This window comes from Neomonachus schauinslandi, chromosome 14 (assembly GCF_002201575.2).
Source record: "Neomonachus schauinslandi chromosome 14, ASM220157v2, whole genome shotgun sequence".
Classification (NCBI taxonomy): Eukaryota; Metazoa; Chordata; class Mammalia; order Carnivora; family Phocidae; genus Neomonachus; species Neomonachus schauinslandi.
The window spans coordinates 26,092,024-26,111,499 of NC_058416.1; the positions used below are offsets into that span (position 1 = coordinate 26,092,024).

Genomic DNA, 19,476 nt, shown 5'->3' on the forward strand with positions numbered 1-19,476 from the left:
TATTGCCAATACAACATGTAAGTTTAACATGTACAGTGTGATGATCTGATATACATATACTGCCAAATGATTACCACAGTAAAGTTAGTTAACATCTCCATCCCTTCACATAACGTTTTTTGTGTGGGGAGAGATAACTTTTTAAGATCTGTTCTCTTAACAACTTTCCAGTATGTAGTACAGTATTGTTAATTATAGTCACCATGTTGTACATTAGATCCCCGGAATTTATAACTCTTATAACTGAAAGTTTGTATCCTTTGACCAGCGTATATCCATTTTTCCCCACCCTCCAGCCCCTGGTAAACAACATTCTGCTCTCTGTTTCTTTGAGTTTGGCTTTTTTCAAAAAAAGAAAAGTGAAAAGTAGTTTCATTTCTTCCCTTTCCAATTTTGCTTTTCACTTTTTCTTGCCATATTGTGCTGGCTAGGACCTCCGGTACAATGTTAATTAGAATCATATCATTGTTGATTAGGTCATTAAAATATTTCTTCCTTCTAATGTAGTTGTTAAGCAATAAATTTCCCTTTAAGCACTAGTTTAGATTTAGCATCCCCTCCCAAATTTCTTGTATCGTAGATTCATTATCATGGAAAGTATTTCCTAATTTATTTTGTGATTTCTTCTTTGACCCATGGGTTATTTAGAAATGTGTTGTTAATTTCCAAATACTTGGGACTTTTCTAAGAATCTTTCAGTCATTGGTTTCTAATTTCTCTTGTGGCCAAAGAACAGAATCTATAAGATCCCAAAGTTTCAAAATTAATTGACCCTTTTTTATGGCCCCAATATATGGTTCTCTTTTTCTTAATGTCCCGTGTATACTTGAAAAGGATTCTGTTTATGTCAGTTAGATCAGGTGGTTGATTGTATTGTGCAGCTCTTCTATGATAGATGGATTTTTATTTTTTGCAGTCTAATTATCCAAAGAGTTACTGAAGTTTCTGATTATTGATGTGTTCATTTCTTCCTTTAGATCTGTTAGTTTTTGTTTGTCTTTTGAAATGTATTTTTAGATGCATACAGGATGGTTAATATTTTCTGATGAATTGACCTTCTTAGGAAATGTCTCTTTTTACCTCTGGTAATATTCTTAGTCTTGAAGCCTTATTATTTCTGATACTATGTTTTATTAAGCTTATTGCTTGCATGAACTGTGTATTTCCATTCTTATATTTTCAGCTAGTCAATGTATTCTCTTTGAAGTACATCTTTTTTGTAGATATTTTACATCTTGTATTCATTCTGACAAGTCTCTGCCACTTATTGGAATGTGTGGTGTATTTATGTATAATGTTATTATTGATGTGGTGGATTTACTCTTGTTTTACTCTTTACACTTGATTCTCTGTTTTCTGTTATCATCTGATTTTTCTTCTCCCTTTTCTTTCCTTCCTTTGGGGTTAATTATTTTTTAGTGTTTCATTTTAATTTTCTCTATGCTTTTTTTGCTATGTCCCTCCTCCTTTTTTTTGGGCAGGGGTTGCTTTCTCAGTGACAATATGAATCCTTAGCTTTGCAACAGTGTAGCTGTTTTTAACACATCTTTTTGTTTCTGTTGGCTGTTGTCATACAAATTGCATCCACATACTTTTAGAGTTATAATTTTTGCTATAATAGCCATCTCCTTTTTGTAGAAATTAAGAGAAAAATACTGTCTTTTACATTTATCTGCATACTTAATGCTTTCTAGTTCTCTTAATTTTTCTCAGTGACTTAAGAGTTTTCATCTATTGCTGTTTTTTACCCTGAAGAACTTTCCTTTAGCATTTCTTTGGGCATAGTCTGCTACAAATGAATTCTCAGTTTTTGTTTACCTGGACATGTTTTTGTTTTGACTTCTTACATGAAGGATATTTTTGTTGGATATAGATTTTAGGTTGAGTTTGGTTTTTTCCCCTTTCAGCTCTTTAAAGGTGTTCCATTGTCTTTTGGCTTCTACTGTTTCTGATGAGAAATTGTTACTCATGTATTCATTCCTCTGCATATGTGGATTGTTCTACTCTGGCTACTGTCAAAGTTAAAGCCAGACATTGATTAAAGGTGGTAAAAACAGACTGTTCAATAATCATGGTGGTAGAAGAGCTGAGCTCAATTTCGATTTGCATAGAAGTGACTGGGAAAATATGGGAGTGGGGCTGGGGGAATGAGTAGAGGCTTGAGCAGAGTCATGGAAGAGAAAAATTAGCAAAAAAATGGGTAAGAGGGTTGGTCAGTATCAGTGTGATTGGGCCATCTGTGTCTGCTAAATGGCGTTTCTCTTGAAGTTAGGCTTCTACCCTTCCTCTGAGGGTAATCTGGGAGACAGATCTGTCCTTTCTGATGACTGATTACATTTCAAAGGAACAGATTTCAGGTACTTGAGAAAAGACTCCTGAGCTGTAGGAGACACACAGTACATCTCAAAGAGACTGGGGAAGGATTTACAAGTGCAAGTGTTTTAAATAAATGCTAAAAAAGGAGGTCAGGGGTCTATGGACAAGTGTTGGCAGGAACAAATGGTAAATTCTTTTGGCCGTCTTGACCTTTTCCCCAACAGGAACTCAAAAGGGTCTGGATCCTACCAGGGACTTGACCTTAGGCTCCTAGAAGCCAGGCTAGAGCTTAATCAAGTCTCTTAGTGCAGGGCTTTAGATGGAGTCCTTTATGCCAAGAGTTTTTGTGGTTCTCACCACTTTGAAGATTTTCTTTTCATCTTTTGTTTTTAATATTTTGACAATGATGTGCCCAAGTGTGATTTTCTTTGTATTTAAACTGCTTGGTATTAACTGAGTTTCTTTAAAGTATGAGTTTAGTTTATTTTCAACTGAAGTTGAAAATGTTTCAGCCGTCACTATTTCAAATATTTCTTCTGGTTTGTTTTTGCTTTCTCTTGGGCTGTACATTATTGAGACTGTTCATTTTGTTATTCAGTCTTTTTCATTTTGCTTCTTCTGCTTAGGTAATTTCTGTTGACTCATCTTCATATTGACTCTTCTGTCTTCCCCCAACCGTCAGGTTAATTTTTTAATTTCTGATTTTATTTTCAGTTCTAGAATTACCATTTGATTCATTTTTATAGTTTCCATTAATCAGCTGAGATTCCCATCTGTTCATCAAGTCCATGAACATATTCACAGTAGTTACTTTAAAATCCTTGTCTGTTATTTCATTCTGGGGGTCTGTTTCTACTGGCTATTCTTTCTGTTGACTAGGGGGTAACATTTTCCTATTTCTACATATGTTTAGTAATTTGTACTTTCTGTACTGGATAATTTGGGATGAAATATTCTAGAGACTCTAAACTCTGCTATCTTCCTCTGAAGAGTTGATTTTTGTTCTAGCAGATGGTTTTGGTCAGCCTCAAACTCCAAACTGTTCGCCTCTGATGTAAGCAACAGCTGAGATTTCAGGATTTTGTTCTTTTAGATTTCCAAGTGCTAGTTTTCAGCAGGCCGTATAGTCTCTCCCATATATGTAGTTTGAGAGGTCAGTCAAAGATTTGGGCAGAGTTCACACTCATATTTTGATATTTTTCCCCGTCACTCCTTCTTACAAGATTTTTCTCCTTCTTTTTCCAGCCTCTTTGGCAGCCCCATGTCCATTCTCTGATTGTTTGTGCCAGTCAGTCAAACTGCAGTTTTCTGCTTAAGGTCTAGATGTCCTGCCAAGCTCCGACTGTGGGCTGTCCTTAGATACAAAGCCACCTAAATGCGGCTCATCCAGTATAGTTCCCCCCTTACAAAGGTTGACTTCCTTTTGATTTTTGTCCTTTTGGTCTCTCTCCACTGTTTTCAAATAGTTGATTTTATTATATTTTGTTGAGAGGCTGTCATTTTTATCTGAAGGAAGATTCGCCTAATTGAGGCTGCTCTACAGGCAGGATTTCTGTTTTGTTTGTGTACTCTTGCTAATTGCATACTGTTTTTATTGAGAATTTATAACATTTCAGAATTTGGTAGGGCCAGTTTCTACTCTTCTTTGTTAAAGTTTTCCTGGTCATTCTTATTTATTTTGCTATGTTATATTTGGAGTAATTTTGTCTGGGATTTGTATTGAGATTGCATGAAATGCATAACTTTGGCAGAATTGATGTCACTATGATGTCTTCCTGAATAGGAAGATAGATGCTTTTCTCTTTGCTTACTTTGCCTTTGTGTTCTTTAGTAATAATTAAAATGTTTCTTTGTGTAGTTTTGACACATTTATACTTTCATTTATTCCAGGTGCTTTGTGTATTTTGTTATAAATTTATTCTTTTAAAAAAAGACATTTTTCTTAAATAAGCAAGCAAAAATTTTACTAGCTAGAAGCGAATTTAATATTTTTAAGTGAATCTTCTAATTTGGAGAGGGATGTTACAGTAAACAGTAGGACTGAGGCTTATCCATACCCTGTGATGGAAGTTGGAAAGTGGCTGAATTGGGGGTGGATCTAGGTCAGCCTGCCTCTAGATTGATTGCATGTTCTGAACAAGGACTGTTTATTATTGTCTGATATATTTCAAGGCTTGATTCAAGCCCAACTTAAGCTCTTTGTGCTCTCTTTTAGATTCTGGTTCTGTGTCCGTGTCAGAATTACTTGAGTGAAATCTTCATTAAACGTTCATAAGAGCAGAATAGCCCCTTGATCTAATCTTTTGTTAGTCATTTTCCTCAAATTATTTTCAAAGGTTGAAGAGTAAGCTGTATACTTTCCCTTCTGAGGTTTAAATTCAGATTCATAACACTCTAGAATGTAGTTGATTTTATTGTGATTTAAACAACTTGGTGCTCTATGTTTTTGGTAGATAATTGATAAATATCTTAAATAAAAGAACCGTGTATGTTACGGGTTTTTTAGTCAATACATCTTTGGGGAAAAAAGAAAAGATTTACATTATCCTCCAGTTTCTTGACTTTTCTGACTTTTGTTGTTTGGGAAATGAAAGGTTTCTACAGCCTAAGAAGCAAGAGAATCTATAAAATACCTTAAGAGGATGCTGAGTAGTGTCTGCAAATGCATTTGTAAAAATCGTCCAGTCTGGCTGCTGTAGCCACCAGGGCATGGCATGAAATGTGTCTGTAGCCCGGTGGCTCTGCGGTGGCCCAGCAGCCCCTTCGAGGTGTGTTGCCAGGCCACAGGAAGACAGCTCTTGCCAGTGTCCTGTGAAATGTTGACTCAGTTAGTTCATTAGCAACGTGTACATCTGGAGTTTAATCAGTTGTTTGATTTTATTTCCAAAAATTGTTTTGAAATGGTTCTTCTTCTTCTTTGAAATTTTGATGATTTTGTAAGATGTAAGAAATGGAGTTTGAGTTTGTTTCAGAAATTACCTTCTGACTTTAATTGTAAAAAGCGCAACTTTTGACCTGAGACCTGTTGAGAGGCAAAAGGTCCATTCCAGACTGCCTTTGAAGCCCTTCTTTCCTTCTCCCACAATGAAAAGTGACTGTGACATAAAGCCATGGCAGGGAAGTAGGGAGAATTTTCTCAGGGCAGCCCATGGTCTGGCATGAGATGTGGAAGAAAAAGCTTGAGGTCTTCCTGGTCTGTGTCCTTTCAGGTGTATTGAATTTTGAAAAACTAGATATAGGTGATTTTTCATATTCATGTCATTTTTTAAGAATTTGGTGCTTTCGCGTATCTTTAGTCCTCACAGCAATTTCTTAAAGCTTTTCAGGTGGTATGCTATGTTTGAATGACTTCAGAATGCACTTCCTTCTCCTATGTAGTAGTAGTAAAACTGAATAGATAAATTTCTCAAACAAATGATGTGAAAATCTTAACTGTGGATATGTATCTAACTTAAGTGAAATTTTTCCTGTATTGAAAAGACCAGTTGACATCCAGTTTTAGATAAGTTTTTTTTTTTTTTTTTTAAAAAACAAGATTATAAAATGAAGCACTCTCAGTAAGGCCAAAGGCAGAGGTATTAGTCTTTTGTCGTGAGTAGAGGAAATTGGAAAGGGCATTATAGGTATGATTTCATGAAGCTAGAGAGCATTGGTGTTCACATTTTTAAAACATAATCATAACTTATCTGGAGTCACATGTTCCATTTTATTGGCTTCCTTCATATGGAAAATATAGAAACTAGCACTAAAAGCCCGTGAAAAAAGTGAAGCGATATATATATTTTCTGGGTGAAGGAAGTATTCTGTACATTTTCCATGTTTTACATCATGGTATTTTGAATAACCATGCTTCCATGTTCACATCAATTTTTTGTTTTTCAATTTATGCACAGCACTTGCTCTGAAATTTGGGGACTGAGTACACCAAATACGATAGATCAGTGGGATACAACAGGCCTTTACAGCTTCTCTGAACAAACCAGGTGAATATTCTGCCCTCTATGGAATCCTAGCAATCTTGGGGCGGGGGGCTGTTTTGGAAGACCTGTTATGGGTTGCTCAGTATCATTTTGCCTAGGATGTTTCCTTAATGTAAATAAGGCATGGCATTTAAAATACCTGCTTGCCGGTATTAACGATATATTAAATGTGTCAGCTGATGTTTTGATCGATGAAATTTTAGTTTTGAATCTTCTTTAAATTGCTGCATCCCCTAAAAAATAGGAACTTTGATAACTATATTCTCATTTGAGTTTGAGATTAGATTTTAATCTGTTGTTGGCCTAATTTTCAAGTAGATCTATAACCAGTTTTTGCTAAATTTCTTGCTGTCATCTAAATCTCCTCTTCTTTATACTAATAAATACATAGTTATTTACCAAACCCCTTATATCACAGTTAACGCTAGGCTAACTCATTTTATGTTCTCTCTTTTTTTTTTTTTTTTAAATCACCTTATTCTCTTTTGGAGCATATTGGTATTTGTCCATTTCATCTCATTGTATTTCATCACCATCTGCATTACTGTGTGAGCTATAGAACTACACCTCGGTACTCAAAACAATCACAACTGGGTAATGAGCTACATTAGTTTGAGTAAGTTACTTTACATCATTGTTGGTACTTACCATTCTTCACACTAGTTCCTTTTTTTGATAATTCAGTCACCTACAGTATTAATGCCCTCCAAAGCATCCCTAAATAAGAGCTTGATTTACTCAAGATAGAAGTTGGCAAAAAGTTTTTCAAGTATACTGTATGATCCTTTTTTAAACATCAGTTTCTTCCCAAGTGGTTAGCCACTCATTGACATCCGAGTCATTTATGTAGCGTATTTATGAGAAACATCTGCTAGTGCTGCTGCTTACTTTTATAGCAGCCCCATTAAATAGTGCATTTTTCTTCCTTGTACTCACTGAAACTAACTAAATGTCTGTCATTCCTTTCTTTATGCTCTTATTGTATTAATTTAGCCCGGTCGACTGTGCCTATTTTGTTTTTAAAGTTCCCACCTTTCTTTCCCCTTGCTTCTCAACAGGTCTCTGGATGGCCGTCTACAAGTGTCTCATCGAAAAGGACTGCCACACGTCATATATTGCCGATTGTGGCGCTGGCCTGACCTTCACAGTCACCATGAGCTCAAAGCGATCGAAAACTGCGAATATGCTTTTAATCTTAAAAAGGATGAAGTATGTGTAAACCCTTACCACTACCAGAGAGTTGAGACACCAGGTAGAAAAATTGGGGCTTTTTTTCCTTGTTTTAAATTTAATGCTTGACCTTAAGTATGTTAGGTACTCATAGGCAGTTGCCCCTGGGAAACTTTGGTGTAAAATTCTAATAAATTACCTAAAAATACAGTGTATGATTTGCTAGTCATTAAAAGTACTTTTTAAATGTTTTAAATAGGGAAAAATAAACCCTTAGAGGGTCAGATATGTCCATTTCTTGGGAGAGCATACTGTTTGACCTCAGAGTTACATATCTAGGAAATTCTAATCCCCAGATTCCCGGTCTGCTTGGAACTAAACTGATAGACCTCTTTACCTGTCTGCTGCCTGAGCTGTGTTGAGTTGTTTTGTTCTTTGAGCATCTTTTTGAAGTACTTTAATGGTATTGATTGCATCTAAGCAGCCTAGTGAAGTTCATGGCAAGACTTTTAGTTTACTTAGCTGTGTACTTGAAACTTTTAAAGAGAAGACAGCTATATTTTTAGAAATGGCCTAAATCTGACTTCACAGCTCTTTCTGCACCTTTTCCAGCGGGGATTTATGAACTCTTAGGGTAATAATAATATCACCAGAATGACCTTGTTCGTCAAAGTACAGGATAAATGGGAAATTTAGATTCTGGACTACATGGCAAGTTAAAACCAATCAGATTTGTCAGTTTCTCAGTAGCTAGTATAATGCCAAAGTGGTGAGCCCTAAATTTTCAAAATTAAGCAGGCTACTTTCTTCTTTTCGTGTGTGTGTGAAGTGTTGCGACGAAGGTCTGGTCTGTCCCCCGCCCCCAGTGCCCACCCCTGCTTCCTTGCTGCTGACGTGGACCCCTCTGCCTCTTCCAGTTCTGCCTCCAGTACTAGTGCCGCGGCATACTGAGATCCTGACAGAACTGCCTCCTCTGGACGATTATACCCACTCCATCCCAGAAAACACTAATTTCCCAGCGGGCATCGAGCCACAGAGTAATTACATCCCAGGTATTTTTGCCTTCCGAATCTCCTGAAAATTGGGATGGATACAGAGTTTGTTCCTAAACAGTCAAGTATTCGTAAATTGTGGCTTGACTTTTTAAAGGGCTTCTGGATTTTGAATAGAAAAATCTACTTTGTGGGTTGATGATTTTGTGACACGTATGAGCCTCGTCGTACTTTAAACGCTTTTGTCTGGAGAAAAGTTTTACTTTATATTTCATTTTCTTTTGCAGTGGCTTTAATCAAAGTACTGTGAGAAGCAGAAAAGAAAAGGTCTTAGTAAGTTTGTCTTAGTTGTTGAAGCTAAGAGAGAGGCAGAATGTAAGCACAATAAGTGGTATAGGAACAAAGTATTCCTAAAACAAGTGTCACTGAAAATCGACCCAATAATCATTTTCATAGATAGTTTGATAATGTTTGAGAGAAATGTAGCATTCCCATAGGAGATAGAATTCCTAAGATGTAGCAGCACTGCTGTACCGAAAATCAGAAATCCTCTAATTTAGTTTTTTCATTTGGGCCTCAGGAACCTCTGCTGAAAAATAAATGAATTTAACCACATGGTTCTCAAATTACTATATTTTACTATTACTGTGGCTCTAATTACTATATTATGTGACCTAGTAATAATATTCCATGATGCAGTTTTAGTTTTCACTATTGTTTTTTAGAAGAACAACTAATATTTTCTTACTTTGTGTTTCCCTTTTTTGTTTTTTGGGTTTTTTCCTAGCAGAAACTAAAGATACAATACTAGGATGAGGATTGAGCTATACGTTGGATATTTTAGTGTCTCAATTTTGTTCTCCTTTTGTAATATTTCTCCACCCCACTCTTTTTTTTTTTTTTAACACGACAGAAAATATATAAGGAACTTAATTTCAAGTACATTTAAAAAAGATTTCGTTAATGTGTCTCATGGATATAATGCTTGTTTATTGAAGACAATTTTAAAAACATAAGAAAAAGAAGGATTTTTTAAAATAGCTAATTTTAAAGGTAGAAAGTGTTTCCTGATTGTTTTAATGTGCATTTTTTTAACTATTATTTTATTCCAAAAGAGGGTTTAAGACTTTTTTTAGGTTGATAGGAAACAAACCTTTTGAGAAGTTAGGAGGGAAGGGTATAGAGCAGGTGGGGTATGAGGACTTAACGGGGTGGGGGGCAGGACTGAAACAGGCCCTTGCTCGGGAGAAGCCTTAGCCGGAGGTAGTTATGTGTGTGTGGTGTGGGGGTGCACTTTAAGTCGTTGATGTGGGAATTTGTGTTATTCAACAATACCAGGAAACCAAGGTGTCAGCACACAGTCTTGTAAGACACCTCCCCAGTAATTATTTGGAAGGATGTTAATCAAAGTGGCTAGTGGCTTTTACTTGTGGAGATGTTTGGGTTTATTTTCCTTTCTTTATTTGTTTAGATTTGGTTTATTTTATAAAGTAGAAAATCAAAAGTGGGTCACACCTATTTGCTTTTCCGGACAATGGGGCTCTACCCAGCGCCAACTGACAGTTCAGGCCAAGGGTTCATTTTTCTGTTCCACTTCAAGAGAAATTTTAATATTTTCTCCAAAATGCTTAATAGCTTTATTATTTTACAGATAATAACAGAGAAAAGTAAAACAGGATAAAGTATTTAAAAGTTCAGTAGTTCTTCCTGTTTAGACCTTTGAGACGTGGGTGGTTAAACTGACAAAACGTCCCCCTGTTTAATTTTGTTAGCTTTAACCTTTAAGATAGTACATATTGATACATATTAATCTTGTTTTTGTGTTCTTTATTGTTTGAGTCTCCGAAGGTATTTTATTTTATTCCTAGAATTTCCTCAGTAACAATTTTGGGGTACTGACACTGAATGAAGAGTTCCCTACTTAGGTTCAGATTTGCGCTTAGCTTATTGAAGGGAGAGTGTGAAGGGTTCAGCGAATGAGCCCTTTCACCCACATGTCTCCCTCTCCCTTTTGGTAATTACATTATCTTGAACTGCTTCAAACTGCCCAGCCATGAAAATGCTAAACTGTTGATAATCACTTATTTTTCTTCCTTGAGATTCTAACTGGTAAAATTATATACATGTATTTATTTTACATGAAGCTTATTCAGCTGTTCAGATGCCTCTTGAATATAAACATTTTGTTCATTAAGCATGTTGGAAATGACACATTAGAGTATTTTTTTCAGGGAGTATTTTGCCTCAGGTTTGTGCAGTAGTCCGTGTTTGAATTTAAATTTCTCCTTCAAACACTCAGGATTTAGTGGTTAGAAATCCCTGGAGAAATGTAATTTTTAAGTGGAATTCAAACTAGACCTTTCCTGAAACATATTACCATATTTTGCCCCATAGAACCTAAGGTAAGCCCGTATTACTTTGTAATCCGAAATCTCATGTGCGTTGTGTGCTTTAGTCATCTCCTAGATGTACCCATCCATGATGGCCATTAGTTTAAAAAAAGAAAAAAGTAGGTACTAATGTCTTTGAAGCATACTGATTCAGAACTGAGGCATCTTGGAAGTTCTATTTTTGGCTCTTGCTCCAGAAAATATACATATGGGAATGAGCCAGATATGTAAATAATAGCTAAGAAAATATGCCTAGAGAGCTTGATTATATTACAAGTAGGCTTTAAGGACTCACCTGTAAGGTTTGGATCAGAACCTGGATCATAAGTCCTCAGTACCAAATATTATGTTTTATAATAATGTTATATAATACTCATATTTATTATTCAGAGTGATTCTTTGGTTATCTTTGGTAGCTAGGAGAAAAGTGGTGAGATTCATTCAGTTGCACCTGTGCTTGATTTGTTCTAAACTTTTGTAGAAACGCCACCTCCTGGATATATCAGTGAGGATGGAGAAACAAGTGATCAGCAGTTGAACCAAAGTATGGATACAGGTAAAACTTAACTTCAAAATTCCTCGGTAATGACATAGACATTTTTGCCCTCTTTAAAACCCCATAAGTATTATTTGTGAGTCTTCAGTGTGGAGAAGTTGGGACATATATCATAAAAAGAACCTTCTATATTGACGTAATTATATTTGAACCATCCAAAGGAGGGCCCTGTTATCAATGAAAAAGTTACACATGCTACTCTGCAGAATAATTGTTATAATTTTCTCTCATTAGATTAAATGAAAGTTTGAGAGCACTCCAGTAGTTTTCTGTTTAAGTATTGTGTGCTTCTGTTCAAAGTTTTAGTTACCCGATGAATAAATGTCTTTGTGATGAAAAACCATAATGAGCCCAATAACAGATTTTCTGAGAAATTTGGAGGTGGGGGATGAGGATCAGATTTTCAGTGCTCCTTTAACTTAATAGTGAGTTCTGATGATAGTTGATTGTTTTCACAAAATACCTTGTACCTGACCTAATTCAGTTAATTTCTAACTTTTAGCTATCCACTCCAGACACAGTGGAGAAAAAGTTTTAGCATGTAATAAATATTACACATGTCAAAGCTTTAAAACAGTTATTATCTAATAAAATGTATAATCCACCAGAACTAATTAGGTTACCAGTGAGGTAGCTGTGGTGTCACTGTAATTGTCTGGTTTGCTGTGTTCCACACTGTCTATAATCTTAAGGATTGGATACTTGAATATCACAGCCTGTCAAATTACACTATCAGCTTTTCTACACAGTTTATACTAAAGCATTCTGTAGTTATGATAATCTAAGTTATTTTTAAATGAATTAATACTGGCGGGGGGGGGCCTGGGGACTGGCTTTTACAATAATTCTGTTGTTTAAATATTTCCATTATTAGACTCCCAGATTAAGAAGCTTCTGCTGTAGCTAATCATACTTGTAACTGTTCAGAGTAGTAAATAACCAATAAATGTAGATAATCTAATGATGACTGGAAATCAAACATGTACATCTTAATGCAGATGTCTTACTGGAAATGATAGTTGGCTTTCTAAATATATCTTCCTAATACACCCGTATATGCCAAAGATCGGTATTCCTGAACCAACCATGTTCCTTTTTTGATGGACCACTGCCACTGTGACATTTAAAAGTGAATGCCAAGAAAAGATGCTCAACATCATTAGCCATCAGGGAAATGCAAATCAAAACCACAGTGCCCACTTCACTTGGGTACTTGGGCACTTCACACCCACTACAATGGCTGTGATCAGAAAAGGACAGTGGAAGCGTTGGTGAGGATGTAGACAAGTTGGAGTCTTCATGTGTTGCTGTTGGGAATGCGCAATGGTGGGTTGCTTTGGAAAAGTTTGTTGTTCCTTAAAAAGTTAAATATAGAAAAACAGTATGACCCAGCAGTTTCACTCCTGTATATACCCAAGAAAATTGAAAAGACCTCCACAGTAAACTTGTACACAAATGTTCACTTAAGTATTACCCATACTAGTCCAAAAGTGGAAGCGACACAACTGTACATCAGATGATCACTGGACAAATTAAATGAGGTATATTTGTATGTCAAAATATTATTCAACCATATAAAAAAAGCGATGTACTGATACATGGTACAACATAGATGAACCTCAAAAGCATTATATTAAGTGAAAGAAGCCAGACGTGGAAGGCCACAAGGATTCCAGTTAGTGCACAAATCCCTACTTGATCATAGAGCTGACACAGGGGAGGAGCAATAAGGTGGAGATAATCAGTGGTTATGATAAAGGGTCAAATTTGAGAAGGGGAGAGTAAGTGGACTCAACTAAAATGGATTCAGTGTTTGGGGGCTTGCTTTGAACCTAACCTAATATTTCTAATTCTGTTACTTTTTCAAAATGATACATATAAATTATTTCTTACAGTGATAATGTGCATATTTGATTCATGAGATGCTAAAAGTTGGTTTAACTACCAGTCTTCTACCTGCTGTCCATTCCTCTCTTGGTGCCATGGCAAGAAAGTTCTAACTGATGTAGGACCCCAATTTAGAACAAAATGGAACTCTCTTTAAACTCTGGTTTTTTAGAATTGTGGGGATTTTCTAGATACTTCATGGATTTCTAACTGAATTCTCTTACAGTCCAAAATATACTATGCATGATGTGAGTCTTTGGAAATTTGCTAAAAATTATTTTATGCCACAACATGTCTTATTTGTGTTGAGAAGAGTTCCATGTGTAATTGAAAAGAATGTCTGTTCTGCACTTGCTGAGTTCTCTACATCACTTAAGGCATGTTTGATGGTGGTGTTTAGATCTTCCTAATCCTCTCATTTTTTTCTACTTGTACTCAGTAATGGAGAGCAGCATTAATGTCTCCAGCTCTGATTCTGGTCCTGTCAGTGTTTGCTTCATGTATTTTGAATCTCTGTCTTTAACTGGCACACATTTAGAATGATGATGTCCTTCTGATTAATTGACCCTTGTTGCAAAATGTATCTCCTGTTCACATCACCATATCTTATTTATTTCAGTGGTTGTATGCTATAGCTTTCGTCCTTATACTTTCAGTCTGTCTGTATCTTTATATGTAAAATGTGTTCTTTCTGGACAGCATCGCATGTCCTTATCAATCTCTCTTAATTGGAATATTTAGTCTGTTTTTATGTAGTGTCTTTACTGATATCATTGAGTTTGGGTTACCATTTTACTGTTTCTTTTCTATTTGTCCCATCTAGTTTTTGTTCCTCTGTTTTTAATTTTCCTGAATTCTTTCAGATGAATCAAATATATTTATGTTTGAATCCATTCTATTTACTCTCTTGACTTTTTAACAGTACCACTTAGTAGTGTTCTCTCAGTGAGTGTTCTCATGATTACAACGTATATCCCAATTTCATCATCGACTGCTTAGGTTGTTAAGTTGTAATATTTTTACAACCTCATGCGCAGTGTAAGAATTTGATAACACTAATTCCATCCACCTGCCTGTTTGTGCTGCCCTTGTCATTTGTCTTACTTATCTGTGTGTATAAACCCCAGAGTATCTTATTTTTGCTTTAGACTTTGAGGTTTGTTTTTTTTTTTTAATTTTTAAAGGATTAAAAAGTAACTTTTTGTATTGACCTGCATATTTACCATTTCTGCCCTTTCTTCCATTCCTCTAGACGTGTGTCCAGTTGTTTTGGCCCTACTTGTTGAAGAGACGTTCCTTTCTCCATTGATTTATCTTGGCTCCATTGTCTATATGTGGGTCTAGCTTTTTGTCTGCTGTTAAGCCAATTCAGTGAATTCATGTCAGATTATCTATTTTTTAATTTTACAATTTCCATTTTAAAGTCTTTATCTGGTAATTCCAGTACCTGCTTCATATGTAGTCTGCTTCTGTTGACTTTTATCTTTTCATTAAGGGTCAGTTTTTCCTACTACTTTGCACGTCTCATGTTTGTTTTTTTAATTGCATGCTGGGTATTACGTCTAAAATAATACTAGAGAGTAATATAGATAATACTCTCCCCTGGAAAGCCTTCCTCTTTTAATCTGATCTCTTCCACATGATTAGGAGTTGAGTTGGATGGGTGATGATTTGATGTTTTAATTAATGTTAGATCACCACAGGCTTGAAGGTAGGGGTAGCCTCCTACCTCAGCAGATTTTTAGATACGGGTATGGCAAGACTGCAGGATCTCTCACTGCTTTCCAGCCTTTCCCCAAACTTCCTGTGCTACCCTGTACTCAGCTAGAATTGGCTAACTCAGGTTAGAATTGGCTGATGAAGAGGAGGACTATGCCCATGCTTGGGCTTCTCAGATTCCATTTGCCTGCGCTTGGCCATTAGAATATTAGTTGGTTTTTCCTTTGACAAGCCCAGTCCTGTGTGTCTGTGTCCAGACTTGGCAGGCGCTCTCAGTGATGAAGATGGTCCCCACTCCCTGCTTCCATAGGAAGACTTCATTCCCCTCTGCAAACTAGCTCACTTCGACTTAAATAGATGTACAGCTTTTTGGTAACTCTAAAGAAAAATAAAATTGTTTTAGTGTTTCCAGTATTTTCTTATGGTTATTTTGGGAGCCAGGGTTTTTCTCAGTCTTCTACGTTCTAATTATAAGGGGAACCCTGTAGAAGTTATTAATAAAAGCAAAAGAAAAGTACCTTTATTCTTATAAACAGAATTCATGCTCATTGAAAATTTGAAAATGCATAGCACGTAATAAAGAAACATGAGGAAAATGTATATTTTTTGAGCTGGAATTGACATATTACATATAACGTCTTTTTTCTTTTTTCTTTTTTTGCTTTATCTAATATTTCTACCATTCTACGTCAAATAAAAGAGTATTTTACAGATGAAATTATGCTGCAACATTTTGAATTCTATACCAAGTGGATGTTTATTATAAAAAATTAAAGTTAGGTAAAACAAAGAAATATAAGCATTCCATGTAATTTTCTTCATCTAGTAATAATTATACTCTTAATTTTAAAAGGGTCAGTGTTTATAAAAACTAAAAATAAAAACACAACACTGCAGTGGACATCATAGAAAAAGAGCTAAAAAGTGACAGAAATTTGCACCTAGGATGTGAGATTCTGGACACCCTATTCCTGACTACTGCAGTAGACTTCTCTGGCTGGTTTCTGGATGCTTTTGAGATACATTGCTGAGGTGTAGGACTTGCTTGGTGATTAGGTAGGGCAAGGTTGAAGGAGTACCCCAGCATGATTCCCAGTTTTCTGAAAGGTCTGTGAAAGCGATGGGTCTCTACTCAGTAAATTAGGTTTTTAAAGCTTGCTTTTTAAGCCTTTTTGGTCTAAGAACAAAATAGTAGATAAGTTCAGTTCTTTAGGATTTTCTCTGTAATAGGAAAGCAAAGGAATGAATTTAAGACCTGTAAGTCCTTTTGTATGTGCCTTTTGAAAGAATAATTCTCTTTTTATTGTTTCACTTGTGTGCTATTAATTTATGGTTGGCTAATTTACTCAAACTTAATATATTTTTAGCCATTAATTTTGCTTAGGAAATTCCTACTAATTTTAAAATTCCTCAAAAAAATTATAAAATTAAATGCTAAACGTGTAATTCATCTCATACTAAATGAATTCCATTTGGAGCAAACACTTAAATGTAAAAAATGAAACCCTATAATTTTTAGTACATGACAATGAGGAATTTTTAAAATAAACTGAGCAAGAAATATGTAAAATATAAGACCATCAGAGAAAATATTGACAAATTTGAATAAATAAAATTTAAAATGTTACCCCAACACACCTCTTGGAATGGCCAGAATCCAAACACTGGCAATGCCAAATGCTTGTGAGGATGTGGAGCAACAGGAACTCTCATTCATTGCTGGTGGGGATGCAAAATGGTACAGTTCCTCTGGAAGACACATTGGCAGCTTCTTACAAAACTAAACATACTCTTACCGTATGATCCAGCAGTCACGCTCATAGTGTTTACCCAAATGAGTTGAAGATGTATGGACACACAGAAGCGTGCACATGGATGTGTATAGCAGCTTTATTCATAATTGCCAAAACTTGGAAGCACTCAGTAGGTGAGTGGATAAATAAACAGTGGTACTTCCAGAGAATGGAATATTATTCAGCATTAGAAAGAAATGAGCTACCAAGTAATGAAAAGACGTGGAGGAACCTTAAATGCATATTGCAAGTGAAAGAAGCTAGTCTGTAAAGGCTACGTGCTTTATGATTCCAACTATATGACATTCTGGAAAAGGGAAAACTATAGACACAATAAAAAGATCTGGAGGTCAGAGGGGAGGAAGAGATAAATAGGGAGAGCACAGGGGATTTTTAGGGTAGTGAAACGATTTTGTATAATACTACATGGTGAATAGGTATTATTACATGTTTGTCAAAACCCATAGAATGTACAACACTAAGAATGAACCCTCATGTAAACCATGGGCTTTGGGTGATAATGATGTGTCGATGTCAGTTCCTTGATAACAACAAAAGAACCGTTGTGGTGCTAGGTACTCATTGCAGGGGAGATTGATTATACATGTATGTGTACATGGCTCTATGAGAGGTCTTGGTAATTTTTGCTCACTTTTGCTGTGAACCTAAAACTGCTCTAAAAAGTAATGTTTGATTTAAAAATTTCATGTTCCCTTGAAAGCTATATCAAAAGAAACCAAAAACTTGGGGAAATACTTGGAAACGAATGACCAGTCTAATTGATTTCAAAATTTAAAACCACTTACAAGTTAAGAAGAAAAATATTAAATAATAGAAAAATGGACAAAAACTATATGAATGTACTATTTACAACAAAAATAAAAATTAAAAAATGCAGAGTAGTCTCTTTCACCCTATCAATCAAATAGGCAAATGTCAGAAGCTAGTGACACGGTGTGAAGAAACACTAGCTCATAAATTGTTGGTGGGACTAAACATTTTGGGGAGGTACTTTGGCAGTTATAAAAATTTAATACACATTCCCCTTGGCCTAAAGTTTCCTCATTGAAAAATGTTTCCTGGGATGCCTGGGTGGCTCAGTCAGTTAAGCATCTGCCTTTGGCTCATCAGGGTCCTGGGATCAAGTCCTGTGTTGGGCTCCTTGCTCAGTGGGGAACCTGCTTCTCTCTCTTCCTGCCGCTTCCCCAGCTTGTACAAGCTCTCCCTCTCTCTCTGACAAAGAAATTTTAGAAATCTTGAAAAAAGAAAAAAGAAAAATGTATTCTACAACTATATGCAAATTTGTATACAAAAATACACAAGGATTCCTCTAGATGTTTTAGCTGCCAATACTGCTAGTAACCACTGCCTGAATACTAGGGTATTTATTACTCCTCATAACCAGGAGTTGCAGACTTCAGTAGCAGCATGAATATATGAGTAACTAATAGGTTAATTATCAGTTAATTTGCCTCTTTGTAAAAAAAGTTTCTAATGAATTGTTTAACTTTTTAAAATTTTATGTGTGATTATAATGAACCATTCTTCTAAATCTGTAATTCTAACTGGTCACTTCTGATAAGTGATAAGTATTTAGTAGAGGAATCAATAGTTAAGAGATGTGAATAATTGGGCAGTTTCCTCCATTTCTCACAGTAGCTTTGTTTGTTTTATATCAGCTTCAGGAAATGGTGAGTTTTAGTTCATTGTTCTAAATATATTTTGACCTTTCTTAGTTGGACCTGTTGTGACTTGCCAACAGATTTTTCAAACTGAAGAACAAAAAAAGAACTTAATTTTCTTATGGAAGATTGTTCTGATTATCACCTGTTCTGTAGTTTTGGTTCATCTGTTTATCTGGGGGTTGCCATTCCACCTGTGTCACCTGCTATTTTACGTCATGGTTGTTGCGGTGTGGGGGTAGCGGTGGGGATCTGACCTGTCTTAGTCTACAGCCACACCATTGCTGTGATATTTGAAGTATGCATGCTTTTTTACATAACTTTCCGAAGATAGGTAGAAAAGATGATCAGAAAACAATGTATTCTGTAATTACATTAATTAACAACATTTGCTACAAATGTGTTTTAAAATTTAATTACATGGAATTGAGTGAAGTAGTCTCTGAATAATTCTAATTTTTCTCTGTGTTTGTTCTTTTTTCTTATTTTATGTATTTCTGCTCCCTCCCCTTATTTTCTTGATTAGGTTTAACCTGTTTACCCAAAACTGGAAGAAATGGATAATTTTCTAAGAAATATAATTTACCAAAACTGACTCCAGAAAATATCTTAACAGTGAACTTTCATAGAAGAAGTAGAGCAATGTCCTAGGGTAAACCCTAGAAAATTATTCACTGCAAACAATTTTGCACAGGAATTGTACCAAACTATTAAAAAGTGTTTTATTACAGTGCCAAACTGTTACAGAACATAAAAAAGACATAAAGCTTCTAGATTGTCTTCTTGAGGCAGTGTAACATTGCACTTATAGTGTAAATCTGTAGACCAGTATTTTTGAGATTTTTTTTTTTTTAAGATTTTATTTATTTATTTGAGAAGAGAGAGCATGAGCAGGGGGAGGGGCAGAGGGAGAAGCAGACTCCCTCCTGATCAGGGAGCCCGATGCGGGTCTTGATCGCAGGACCCCGGGATCATGACCTGAGCCAAAGGC

The 19,476-nt window shown here is 35.7% G+C and overlaps 1 protein-coding gene across 1 annotated transcript in view; it reads left to right on the plus strand.

Annotated features, from left to right (window-relative positions):
* SMAD2 (SMAD family member 2) overlaps positions 1-19,476 on the plus strand; it is a gene marked incomplete at its 3' end in the record, with an annotated part of 75,599 nt that overhangs the window by 46,119 nt on the left and 10,004 nt on the right. Inside the window, exons 3-6 of the mRNA XM_021686345.2 lie at positions 6,210-6,299; positions 7,355-7,548; positions 8,384-8,518; positions 11,330-11,404. Coding sequence (XP_021542020.2) covers positions 6,210-6,299; positions 7,355-7,548; positions 8,384-8,518; positions 11,330-11,404 — 494 coding nt within the window. The remainder of the gene's footprint in view (positions 1-6,209; positions 6,300-7,354; positions 7,549-8,383; positions 8,519-11,329; positions 11,405-19,476) is intronic.